Below are 13844 nucleotides of genomic sequence, written 5' to 3' on the forward strand. Positions count from 1 at the left end.
TGCATGTCTTAACACTCTTCTTCCTGGCCATAGCTTTCATATGTGTCTGTATGCTGTTGGAAGCCCCATAGCAGAAAATGCAACTCAGACCAGAGGTATTTTCTCCTTTAGTCCCCACAGCCACAGAGAACACAGATAGCAGCGCGTGGAGGAGATCTTCTCACACTCTGCAGCAACTGCAAAGCAGGCCACTAGCAGTTTTCAGACCTGCAGAAGAAGGTCACACCTTCCCAAGTTCTTCTACGAAGTGATAAAGATGAGAACCCATTTTCTCTTCAAGTCCTCTCTGCTTGGGAGCACTAATTCATACATGTTTGCCACTTCTTCCCATCAGTTCTTTCCCTTGCATTTAAGTTTCCCTATTTCTTCTTTTAGAGATCTTTGGCATTTCTCAATCAGTAGCAAATGTCTATTATACTCTCTCTTTAACAGCTTCTGTGTAGCTCCATCTACTCAGCTGATCCACTCTTTCCTGCTTCTTAAAGTCTCAGTCGACCATGCTCATTTTATTCCCAATTTATTATCTTCTTTCAGTTCAATTCAGTCATATTTTAACATCCTGCATATGATTATGACATTCCATTCAAACTAAGTGAACAGTGAGATGGAACAGCTTCCCAATAAACATACATGCTGCATGTGTAAGAGCCCATCAGTGGTTCATGATCCCTCCTTCCAGCTATTCTGCCTGCTGAATAACAAAATTACGTTCTTCTCAGAAGTCCTCATCAGGAAAAGCCTTCTTACATACCTTCTACAAAACAAAGCTCAAGGAGAGAAGGTTTAGATTGAATGTCAGGGGAAAGGTCTTCCCAGAGAGAGCAGTGAGATGTTGGAACAGGCTGCCTAGAGAGGCTGTGGATGCTCTGTCCCTGGATGTGTTGAAGACCAGGTTAAGATGGAGCCCCAGGCAACACCATCTAGTACCAGAACTGGAGGTTGGTGGCAGGGGGCTGGAGCTTGATGACCTTTGGGTCCCTTCCAACCCAAGCCATTCTATGATTCTATGAAAGGAAGACTGCATCAGGCCCACAACTTTAGAAGGTGCATGCACAATTTGAAGGGAGGCTGCACATTCTACTCTACAAGATCCTTCTCCTCTACACAAATAAGGTGGTCCTCCGAGAACCACTCACATCTAGAAAAGGCAATTTTTTTTTTAACAAATAGCAATTCATACTGTAAAAATTAATTCCCTATATAAGTATTTCAAGCTTGCTACTAAGTAACTGCATCTCCCCCAGCTTTGCTTCGAAAATCCTTATACGAGCCACTTATACAAGTCTCTCAGCTAGCTCCCTCCGCATCCTCTTAGGTTAATGCAGACACACTTTTCAGAAGACCGAATAACACCTGAAACTTTCAAAATGCCTTATAGCTAAAAATGCCTGGACACACCAATGTAGGAGACCTTAACCTTTCCAAAATATGGGAGAAAAATGGAGAGACAGCCTTCCTCAGCAGCTTCGGAATGTCAACCAGATTTGGACTCATGAGTATTGCTACTGTCTGCAAATTGAAGTGGTTTTTTTTGTGTGCGTGCATGATTTTTTTTGGTTTTGTTGTTGGTACGTTTTGCAAGGTTTCTTTCCTCATTTTATATTCATCATATATTAATTTCTCCACCAACTAGTCTCTGCTGGTTTTGCCAATTTTCCTGCATACATATTTAACATTTACTGATAATTATTATAATTGTACTTTGTAATAACTACATTGAACTAAGTTGTTTTTTGAAGTACTAATATTTCAAGATTATATTTCTTTCCTATTTAAATCTGAAAATAGAATTTCAAAACATTTTCCACTTACAGAGACAATAAAACTGTAGTATGGACATACTAAAATTTCTGAGACTTAGCCAATGACAATTTGCTGAGAGACTTAAAAAGATTAAGAATTTACCCAACTGTCTTCTCTTTAATCAAATCATACAATAACACAGAACAACTTTTGAGGTAGTAAGATATATTTAAGGTCCTAAAAATAAGTACATATTAGTTCTTTCCAGCGGTTTAAAACAGAAATAATCTAGGAGTGCATTTACATCGTGTAAATCATGTTATCCTTGTAAAACTTGGGGATCTTGAAAGCCCAAAAAGGCAAGGTGATCACTAGCCTTTGTGTCCTATTATTAAATATTAACAAAACTATTTGTTCTTTTTACTAAGTAACACCACTTGATGAATTAAGACTGAGGCCTTGCAACCATGATTAAAATGTAGAAGAAACCAAAGTTCTTGCAATCTGTCATGAATTCAGTTCTAGCTGATTAGAACAAACCTGAGTTTTGATTTAATTTTTTCATTAACATTTTTATTAAACTAGAAGTGACAAATAGACTATTGTATGCAATTTGTTAATATTTGTAAAACAGCAAAAGATACAATACAGAAATCAGTAAGATACATGACCAAAGTTAAGAAATTTGGTTTTAAAAAGGTTACACACACCTTTTAAATTCTGAGTGCAAGGAAACCAATGTAGTGCAATTATGCTAGAAAAGCCGTCGCTGCTTATAAAACGTTGTGCAGCTGTTGGAGGAGAGGGTTACAGTGACAAACAGCTTCCCTGCTACAAAGGTGGCAGGAAATCTATCAAACTGGACAATAAAATTGCAATTGAGTTTCTTTGGCTTTTTATAGCAGCTGCATGTATCTTGATGTGTAGCTCTGCAAAACCTATCCAATTCTGTAATACTATTCCTTTATACACCAGTTCTTTATCATAGAATGGTGTTATAAATTAGTAGTAAGAAAGGAGCAAAGGGTTGTAAAAAGAAAAAATAAGCAGTAACCCAATACAATTAGAGATGAAATAATAAAAACACAAATTGGTTATTCTCTTAGCAGCATTAAGGAAATATTTTTGTTCCCATAATTCCTACAATACTTTGAAAGCATACTAGAAATCAAATACACCTGAGATGCACTTAACATCTAACAATTTGCCATCTGAATGATGTCTATCACATGCTACGTATGAATCTCAATATTTGTATGGCAGAATAGAAAGATATTCAAAATAAATAAAAATAGGGGGACTAAAAATTAATTATTATTAGATACACATATCTAAGGACCTTTTCAAGTGATTACTAACATTTCACCACAGTTTTTCAGCAATTTATTGTAATTTATGTTAAAATAGTTGCAAGATAACTATGAAAGACATTGCCTAGTTCTATACAGCTAGCCAGCATAAAATGCAAATATATATATTTTTTTTTAAATCAAGGCAAATGTATAAAAAGTTTTTCTTTGTTTTCCTTTTCCTTTGCTTCTTGAAATGGATATTATTAGCACCAATGTACAAACAAACAGAACTCAAACTCATCTGAGTTCCTTCAAAACGTAATATTGCTCCATTGCTAGTGCTGCCTGTAACATATACTTGTAACCCCACCACAGTTCAACTTCTTTTGAAGTACAGTGGAAGAAGGAAACATCCTTACGTATTGACTAAAAAGCCAAAAAGTTAGACTGAGGCAAACTAATAATTGGAAGTTGTTTAGACCACCAAGGATACCTTGCTGTATGCCAGCATGTCAGGAAGTGCCTGAGAGAAACACAAAGGGCAAACAACACCATATTCTCATACATTACGGTACTGCACAAAAACCATATATGGCTATTCCAAAAAAGGAACAAAAAAAAAAAGTCAGGAATAATTATCTGTACCTCCTATTTCTTGGTATTCTGGTATTTCCTAAGAACAGGAATAATATTAGGCTATAATAGGATCACTAAAAAATCTTGATCTTTTGTTTTGTTTTAAACATCTATAAATTCTAGCTCACTGACTCATCTCATTGTCACTAAATTAAAATCACGATCCCAAATCCACATGATTATTTCAAAGCTGCTTGAATTGGATTTTATACATTATTTTATCCTACAACCAAAAGAAAACCAGGCATACAGCTTTTAAAATATGGAAAATAATTTTTGAATTCAGTACACCAAAGCTTTCTATACCAAAGCTAGGAAGGTGATCTTCCTTTGCAGGGACAGTTCCCCAGCAATTCTAAGCAAACACAGAAATGTTCTAAATTATGCCAGTTTTTATAAACACACATTAGAGAATTTTAATCTGGCTACACCTCACCATTGTACAATCTATTCTATTCACACCTCCACATCTCAAGGGAAAGAGATGAAACAGGTTTCTGAGGACAGCAGAGCCAACACAAAAGACAGGTGATAAAGCATTTTCCAAAAACTAAAAAACTTATCTCTATAAAGGGTTAAAACTTGGCACTGTATGCTTTGCACCTGGAATGCATTTAGCCAAGTGACTCCTTAATGATACCATACACTTTTTTTTTTTTTTTTAAACATACAGATTTCTACATTCATCTCCCCATAGCCAAATAATTGATTATCAAGCTATGTATGTGAAGAATAAAGAGAGCTGCAAAATAACAATATTCTGGCTGCTTCAGCTGAGCAGTGGAAAGGGGAACTCATACAAAACCCAAGACTCACAGAAGCATTAGTGATTCCACAGAACCCTAAAACAAACATTAGGATTTGAACAGTTGTAGATGTCCTTTCTTACATGCTTAAATTGCATACGTGCAGAAATAATGAATTTACAATTTAAATCATTTTAACTGATTATTTCTGATAAGCCACAAGACACACTGGCCTCGTTTTTTTTGCTCAGAGAAAGAGAGAAGAGTTATATAAAACATAACTTCAATTTGCTTAGAGATCCACTAACAACTTTTATGGTATATTTCCAGTTGCAAAGAAAAAAAAAAAAAAAAAACACCAGAAAAATAATGAAGGCTAATAGTCTTTCTATACTACAAGGATTTGCTTTCACACTTTGTATCCCATGACAGCTTAACAGCTGAAGCATCTGTCTTAACTCTGATATCTCTCCTTTTCACTGCTTTTACAGTCTGTTCATATCACCAAAAGCTATTTTTGTTTATGAATAGATATGGTGCGCCCCCTTGTGCTCACACCATTATTAAAACCCAAGCAGATACTAAAATTTTCCAGAACATGCTCCTAAAATGATCCTCACATGCCACTGATTTTCCGTAAAAAAAAAAATCAATACTATCACTATTTCACCAGACAAACAAACAAAAAAAAAATCCACGCATTTCTTTGAAGCGTTAAACCAAAAAAAATAACATTTAATTGTAGAGTATTTGAAAGAATTATATCTAGTAATAGATACAAACAGTGGAATTATTTTAAATACTCATTGTCACATTAAGACTATCATACTGTATGATCCAGCACTTCAAGGCTCCAAAATTCATTATATAGCATAAAAAAGCACCCAACATAGACACTTACCTTTGAATGTGTGATAGACAGTGTATCCACCCAAACACGCCAGCCACCCCACTCGTACTTGATAGCATGGTAAAGCAAAATTCGAAAAACGGTATACACCATCTCAGTTATCTTCTGCTCCTCTGAAGTCTTGGGATTAAAACAGCAAAGAGAAAGCATCCACTCCTGCCAAACGGAGCACTGCAACAAACTCCTGCAAAATACACACTATTTAATAAAATTGCAAAGTATGTTTTAGAAATATATATCCATCCAGAGAGGAATACGACATCTCTAATTGCAGCAGCATACAAGATTCTCTAATTTTACATATTCAAAACCATATTACACATTTTGCTGAACAGCAATGCTTAATGAGACTAACAAGAATATCCCGTTACATTTTTTATGCTGCTTATTTGCATACGTATATGCATAAGGTAAGCCATCTTACCTCCTATTTTCTCTGCTGTTATTAAAAAGTTTAATCATATCTGAGAGAAAGGCTCGCCGAATCTCCAACGTTTCTGGACTCTGGGGAGAATTCCGTAGCAGGATGGCAATAACCTTCAAAATCTCTGTAAAACAGTTAACAAGCAAGAAAATATTAGTACCAACCAAAGATTAAGACACCTTCAAATATCATCTTCATGCTAATTACTTCAAAGAAAGTGCATTCACAAAAAATATATACTTAGCAGAAGCAACTATTTGAGCAGGAAGTTTAACTATTTCAAATCCCTCTTAAACTACTCCAGATATGTTTTTTTAGTTACCAAGTTTCAGCAACACAAATGTTACTGCATGATAAATGGATTTAAAACACATTACTACCAGAATGTGTTAGAACCTTATTTTAAGGAGGAGTTAATACGTCAGGTATAAAATCAACTAGAGAAAAAAGCAGAAATTTGGTCCTCCATTAATAACTATGATTTTTTGAAAAATGTGAATAACTTACCAATCTTAAATATTTCTAACGTAAAAAAAAGTGTTTGAGGAAGGAGACTAAACCTTTCTGATTTCAAGTTCCACTGCTTATTCTAGGAACATGTCTTCTACGCTTTTGGAGGTGGTCAAAATCGTATCTTCCATCCTATTGAAGCAGTGGAGCAGTCATCGTTCTTGTTACTTCAAAAAGTTCATTTTATTTCCCAAGTAAGATGCAACTTGTACACAGACACTGTGATCAGTATTGATCTCAAAAAGGTAACTTAGAAATCACTTGTCCCACTAGACCTGAGTATTTCTAATTTATATCTCACAATACAAATATTCTGTGTTAATTACAACAGTAAGTACCACTTAAAAAAAATTTAAGAAACAGAAATGTCGAGTTTCCTGCTTCATACAGACTTAACATGAGGCAAAGATTTACCATAGCATACTGTAACCAGATTTTTCTGATCTGCTTTGTTTTCATTTCTCTTCCAAACTATCCACATGAAGGAAACCCACTACTACAATCTACTTCTAATAACAAAGCAGCTACGAAAGTGAGAAATGCATATTTCTCCAGAAAAAAAAAATGTATTCCCAAAGCTAACATAATGCCATTGTATTATACAAAGACTACATTAACATTGCATATAATTCAGAAAAGGAGATCAGTATTTCCTCTTAGTTCAAAAGACATCTAACGTTTAATATCAAGATATTTTCCAGTAAAGCAAGCTAACCAAAACAGTGAGAAGATACACTTCTACTTTCCACTCAGTATCGTTGGCCTGAAGGTTATTTAAGATGAAGGCTGCTCCCGTATTTCAGGTAATTTAGTTTGGCATCACTAAATAATGCAATCAGAACTGTGCTGGAGCCTTAACGTGTATTAAAACAAAATATTCCGTGCATGCAAGTATTGAAAATCTACTTCATAACATGACTGCACAGCCAAAAAATGGTGAGTTATGAACTACATATATATTTATACTGAAATGTCTTTTCAAAAGCTGAAGAGACTTGCTTCCTAAATAACTCCACCTAAGTGGAAAAACTACTTAAAACCAAGATGAGAATTAAGACTGGTTAGAGTAATGAATAAGCAACTCTCTCCTTCCTTCTCCCAGCAGACTTTTATTATGGTATCACTGAAAAACATTTATCATTCTTACGAGGATTTTGTATCTTCACTGTTGAATCTGGGTCAGGATGTTGTTTATGTATCACTTGAGTACAAATCTGTTCAGTCAGAATCTAGAGAGAAGAACAGACATCGTATCAACAGTGATGAAAAGAGCCTATTGAAAAACAGTTGCATACAACTTCATACACCACCATTATTATTCCATTTCTCTACGGCTACAAAAACTAGGTTTTTTCAGCTTACTTATTATCTGAAATTGTTCATAATGAGCATAACCAGGTTAGGCAGAAAAAAAAAATCAAGTAGTGAACTTCTAGGAAAAAAAAGCAGCACTCAACTGCATCGCACTTCAGTTTTGATGTCATCTGGAAAACATCAGCAGAAATATGCAAGCAATTTTCCAATAATGTCTAACAAACAATTAGAAAGATGGAATTTTAACTGAAGTATGTTACTACCTCAAATAAGACATTGTATGTGGTCATGGTGATCAAGTTTGTATGAAGCATCAGCCTTTCAGCCAGCAAAGAAAACAATCCATGTCCAAGCATGATTTCAGCTTTTCTCCTAAAACAGTACAGAAAGATAAAATAAGCACAAGTATTCAACTAGCCAGAGAAAAAAAGCATGCCTCAGAAATACAGAGTGATTGAATTTTATTATTATTTTTAAAGACTTTAACTTTGTCAAAGGAAAAGGATTCCAGCTCTGAAGGAGCAAGTCACTCAGTGAAGACAGACAGAAGACAGCAGTCTTTCTTAAATGTGGTCCAGTCACTCATAGGTCCAAAAATTTGTGAGGCACCCCTATAGAATTCTTGATAAAACTTAAAAAAAAAAAAAAAGGGCACCTTTTTCCTGATCTAACGCAAAAATATCTTTTAACCACAGACAGTGATCTCAATAGTTACCTAGTATTGTAATCTATTAATCGGGTAACTCAGCTAACTGGTATCAATATCACACTTCCTGACATAGTTGCACAATCTCACGACTTGCAAAAAACAAAAACATGGTGAACAAATTTATTTAGAGAAAAAAATAGTGGACAAGTCCACGTGACACTCCTACAAAGTAAAGACATTTGCCCATAATGGCCCTACTATCAGACACACAGCTCACAAGATTATCTTTACAAGTAAGTTATTAAGATGCAGTCTCAGCCGAGAAGGCTTCAAGACTGAAAATCTTTTTACCTCAATGATCCTCACAACAAAAAACAGCTTCCTCATAAAAGCTATCAGGCAAATTAAAAAAAAAAAATGGTGATTTAGCTCAGTTTTACCCAATATTACTTAAAAGGTTTAAAATGACAATTGAGACATCTTAAATCTAGTTTCCAGTAAGCAGTAAGAGTTTCCATCTCACCAGTCTAATTCTTGCTACTAATTTCACTGACATAATGCAAAATTGCACTTTGAAGAGCAGGCAACCACGAGGCAAATAAGTAGTAAATGACCTAGACAAGGAAGTAAGAAAATCTTGACACAAGTACTTTTACCATGTCAGAAGTCGATTAGTGACAAATTGAAAGTACTTAAAGAAGAGTAGCCACTATTCAGTGTAGTATATCTAATGATTAACTTACAACATAGCTTTTTTATTTTATATACAAAACAATATGCTTACACAAACACAACTCAGACATACATATAAATAAAAATAATCTTTATATATATTTTTATATATATTTATATATACACACATACTTATGAGTCACAAGACACTATTTTATATTTTTTTTTAAGACTTAAACCAGTACTTACTTTGGAGCAAGATGCTTTAAGAAATACCCCATCACTTTCAGAGCTTGCACCCTGATGCCTTCACTTTTTGATGCTAAAAGTTTATAGATGACCCTGAGTATAAAAAACACAAAGCTTCCTGAAATAGTTTAAATGCCAACAGTTTTTGGCATGACAAATTAACTAGAATAGATTGTCCAAGCCTATTTTAAAAGGATGAGTATTAATAAGTAGAACAACATTTATTTTAACTGCCCAACAGTTTGTGATTTCACATTTTATAATTATATTTAGAGATTTTGAAATGAAGTTAAAGCACTTCCCAGAGATCAATATCTACAGATGCAGCTCTGGAAAGTCTACTGCAGTTTCTACATGCAAAGCTACTTTAATCTGATGTTTTATCTAGAAAACTAAACAAGCAATTGTTTCACTATATATGTAGCTGCATAGGTATGGGGATTATTTTTTTTCTACTGCCATATTTGACACTCGTATGATTCAATAGAGTATACACAGAAGTAAGACAACAGCATGTCGGTATGCATTTCTCTCATCTCACTCATTCTGGTTTCTGCTTTTTGGGAACAACAAAGTTATCATTCTTTGCTAGAGATGCAGAAGTCAACATACACGGGGGCTTTGAAAATGAACTCATTTATACAACCCTCTCTGGATAAACAGACTCTTGCTGAACGTAGTAGCTACACTAGCCAACGAGGTTTCTTGGGGCCACACAAAGTTAAGAAGCAGTAATTAGTAACATTCTAAGGACGTGTGATGTATGTAGTTTGCCAGGCAGCTAGTGTAAAAAGCCCATTCCCCCAAGCAGCACTCAAGTTCTGTAAGCATATGATACATAATCATATTCCCATCAACTGTCCCTGATTACTTGATAGCTTTTCATCTCTATACATTTAAAGCGTAAGATCTTCTCAAGAAGTTTGCCTTGTTCACTAAATCAAACTGGGTGAGACTATATTATAGCTGTCTTAGAAAAGGACAACAAGAGAGTAGGCAAATTAAAATTCCTGAAAAGCCTCTTTCAGAAGTCCTGGCTTTGGAGTTTCTGTTAGTAATAACGAACAGCTCTCAAAACCCACACCATCTTTAATGTAGTTTATCTCTATTTTCAAAAAAGCAATCACAGTCACAGCAGAATTCTGCAGGTATCCATTCCTTAAGCTAGTTGGTATGAGCTTTCCTTCCTATAGACTAGCTACTACAGGTGACTGTAAGAGACTTCACCAGTGTCTTCAGAGACAGACAACAGAACACTACCTGATCAGGCACATTTGATGGAGGAATACACACTTCATTAATTTCCAGAACACAGAATTTGTAATTGCAAATAGCAGATATATCACTAAGCAAGGAAGCAAGACAAGAAATGACCGGCGACGATATCAGAGCAAGGAATGTAACAAACGAGACAGGAGAGCAAAATGATTTCTCACTGTAGACACACTATTCATACTGACTTGCCTGTGCACTAGTTAATAAAAAAGAAAATGTCTAGTGCCAGTTGTTAAATAAATATATTACATTGGAGACTCAACGTGACATTCAAATGTTTTATTATTTGGAGTTCTTATTAGTTTTCTATAGCATAATACATTACCATACAAATGAAGTCTAAGGTGAAGAAAATAGGTTAAAAGACACAGCCTAACACTAAGAGTGGAGGAACCAATTATGAACGTGCCTGAATGTTGTCTCTTGGGAAAGGGCAACTGAAAAAAAATATATGTATAAATGGGGGTTAACCAATAGGTGCAACAAAATGTACGAAATGAGACTTTGCCTTTATATAGCAAGAGAATTACTATTCCTCATACGCTTCTAGGAATAGGTCTTATATTTGTTTGCCTGTACAAGTTCTTCCCCTGCCATGTCCAGACAGATGGATTTTAAAATAGGAAACTTCAGTAATGACTCTAAGAAACCCAGCACAAAATCAGAGTTACAGTCTTTACCTGTGTTTTACCTACAGATCTTTACCTGCGCTTTAACTGTTAGTATTTGCTACTTTCCCTACTTTCCTCTCACAGTAGTGTTAAAAAATATCTTCCATTTTGTTGGGAAACAGAGATTGTGAATATAGCAATGACAAATGTAAACAAAGGGCTTCCCCTGACAAGTCTGATAACGCTTTACACATTAAAAAAAAAAAAAGGAAAAAAGCTAATAAAGATCAGAAGAAATCTGAACAAACTTTTCACAGCGCTTTCAGTTCCAAAATACATGCAATAAGGGAGGCAGAAGACTAAATGCTAGTAGATTAAGACTTCAATGTACAGACTAATTCAAATCAAACTACTTGTTTAAGCATAATCAGCACCCTGGAAACATATTTTAAAAAGACCTCATTAATGATAAATCCAACATCACCTCTTGCCAATAGAATACCTGGACACAAAAATCCCCCAAGAGAAAAACAGTGAGATCACAACACATATATTGATGAGGATCTTTCAGATTTCATGGTAACTGTAGCAAGTAATGGTATGCTCAAAAACATAATTTCCTTTTGCCCACTTACAAAACTTCACTTACTGTAATCCATTCCTCTGATCAAAAGCAGGGATCATAGAACTTGGGTGCTCTGACATGAGAGCAACAAGCAACTGCAGGACATCCATTAGATTGTCATCCTGGTGAGTAAAAGTTATAAATTTGAATTAAAAAACACGTACGCTAGGACATTATTTGGTTCAAGGAATCACCATACAATACTTCAAAATTATGTGGAGAGTAACAGTAGTAACTAGGACAAGATCAAAAGAGCTACAGACCTGGAAGGCAAGAGCATATAAGCAGAAGAAAACATTATGATGAAAATACTTCCTTTTGTAGAGTAACAAGTGACACCAACAACTTGGACAGGGAAAAACACTATTAGACTTTGTTATTTCCTTCCATGCACATATTAGTCTGTACATATGCACATTTCACTCTCTTTTACTGCACAGCAGCTAGAAATTAACTGCTGCACATTTTCTGTGACACAAAGTAGTTGTTTAACATAAAATCTCTACTAACAAATGCCCACCCAAAGAAAAAAAATACCACAGCTTGCCACAGGCAATATTTAAAATGAGTAATTCAAGCTGTTCAATAAAGTTTTTTTCCACACCAATAGTCTAAAGCACTCTAACGTGGAACAACTTCTTAAGCTGTAGGTTAGTTGTAACTAAAAGTAACCTATGAAATACTGAAACATGATTGTTTCTCCTTTTATCATTCATTGTGGTAATAAAATGAAAATTTATTTTACAAGTTCTTTCCAAATTTTCCACTTTTAAACAAATATTCTGGTTCTATTAGAAAACCAGTTTTACATCCCTCTGGCCAACTGTGTTCACGTAAAGATATTACTAGATTATATCACAGACTCTGTCACTGACTTATAAGCCCTATGATGAGGCCAAATTCTATTTTTTTAATGTTTTTCTGAATATACATCAAGATACCTTATTCTGTGGCATCCTGCTTTTAATGTTTTACCCTATAAGTGGTTTAAACAGTTAAAAATATCACCTTCTTATCTGAAGGCCACAAAGTTTCTGCTCTTTTGGCTTACTCCTGTATGTTAACAAGACTTATTTTTTTCAAGTATCTATGTTATAAAGCTGAATGACTTAAGGTAATGACCATGATATTGCCAAGTACATGGATCAGTAATCAGCACAAAGCATAAAAGGAAAACATAGATGTAAACAGAAAGAAAAAAAAATCTGTACTGCTTGAAGTTCAATTAATTCCTTATTTTTCCCATTTCAAGCACCCTTACAGAGATGAGATCAGTTAGATTTATGTTCCCATTTCCCTTGTCTTTGATGTTGCATCTGGCATAAAGTGCCTTTTCCCGGTGCTAAAATATTAAGATGCAGATGTATCAGTGGTAACCAACATTTTCTCCCAATTAAGTTTATATGCTTCTCTTAGATGCCATTAACATACATCTTTATTTTTTAATGCATGTTTTCAATTTTATTGCTTTATTTAAGAAGCAAAATAAAAAGGAGTAAGAAACAAAAAATATTACTTAGGCAGCATAAAATAGTATTTTGTCTTTTTTTTTTTTTTTTTTTTTTTCTTCCTCTAAGTCAGTCTCGCCATCTGTTTTTCTGCTTGGCAAATCAGTTTGCATAACAACATAGGAAACCATTTTGACTTCCTAGCTTAATGAACTTCAATAACATTGAACATAGTGCTTGAATCATTGCAAGAATATTGGCAGCTCAGCATGCTACAACGGAGTTGAACAATACTTGCTATTTCCTCTACAGAGCCATCTTGTGACATCAAGACAGCAATACTGGAAAACACAGTGCAAAAGTAGCACCCGGAAAAGCAGATGTTTAAAAATTACCTCATGAATAGTGAGTAGATAATTGAGGATTGCCTGCAATTCTTCTTCTTTTATTCCATAGTCCTTTAAAAAAAAAAAAAGTTTTACGTATTATCTTTCAAGGACAAAAGAATCATTGTCAAAAGAGCATCATCAGAAGCCATGATTACATACAGTTCAAGTCTCACAAGGCAAATATGCTTTCACGTGATACTATAATAGCTTCATAAATAGAAGACAGCTTTTTCTCTGCCCAAGAAGGGCCCACTGAAGTTTTAAAAAATACGGTAAGAATCCAATACAGGAATGAAAATAGGCAGATACTAATCAAGTACAATGAAATTGATAGAGGAACATGTGAAAGCT

The 13844-nt window shown here is 34.7% G+C and overlaps 1 protein-coding gene across 6 annotated transcripts in view; it reads right to left on the bottom strand.

Moving 5' to 3' along the window:
* LRBA (LPS responsive beige-like anchor protein) overlaps positions 1-13844 on the bottom strand; it is a 367496-nt gene that overhangs the window by 303972 nt on the left and 49680 nt on the right. For all 6 annotated transcript variants that reach the window (XM_085222195.1, XM_085222196.1, XM_085222197.1 and 3 more), the window contains exons 16-22: positions 13500-13562; positions 11681-11778; positions 9146-9238; positions 7839-7947; positions 7409-7490; positions 5752-5875; positions 5319-5511 (exon numbers count right to left, since the gene is read on the bottom strand). In XM_085222195.1, coding sequence (XP_085078321.1) covers positions 5319-5511; positions 5752-5875; positions 7409-7490; positions 7839-7947; positions 9146-9238; positions 11681-11778; positions 13500-13562 — 762 coding nt within the window. The remainder of the gene's footprint in view (positions 1-5318; positions 5512-5751; positions 5876-7408; positions 7491-7838; positions 7948-9145; positions 9239-11680; positions 11779-13499; positions 13563-13844) is intronic.

Source organism: Meleagris gallopavo, chromosome 4 (genome assembly GCF_905368555.1).
Source record: "Meleagris gallopavo chromosome 4, MGAL_WU_HG_1.1, whole genome shotgun sequence".
NCBI classification, from domain to species: domain Eukaryota; kingdom Metazoa; phylum Chordata; class Aves; order Galliformes; family Phasianidae; genus Meleagris; species Meleagris gallopavo.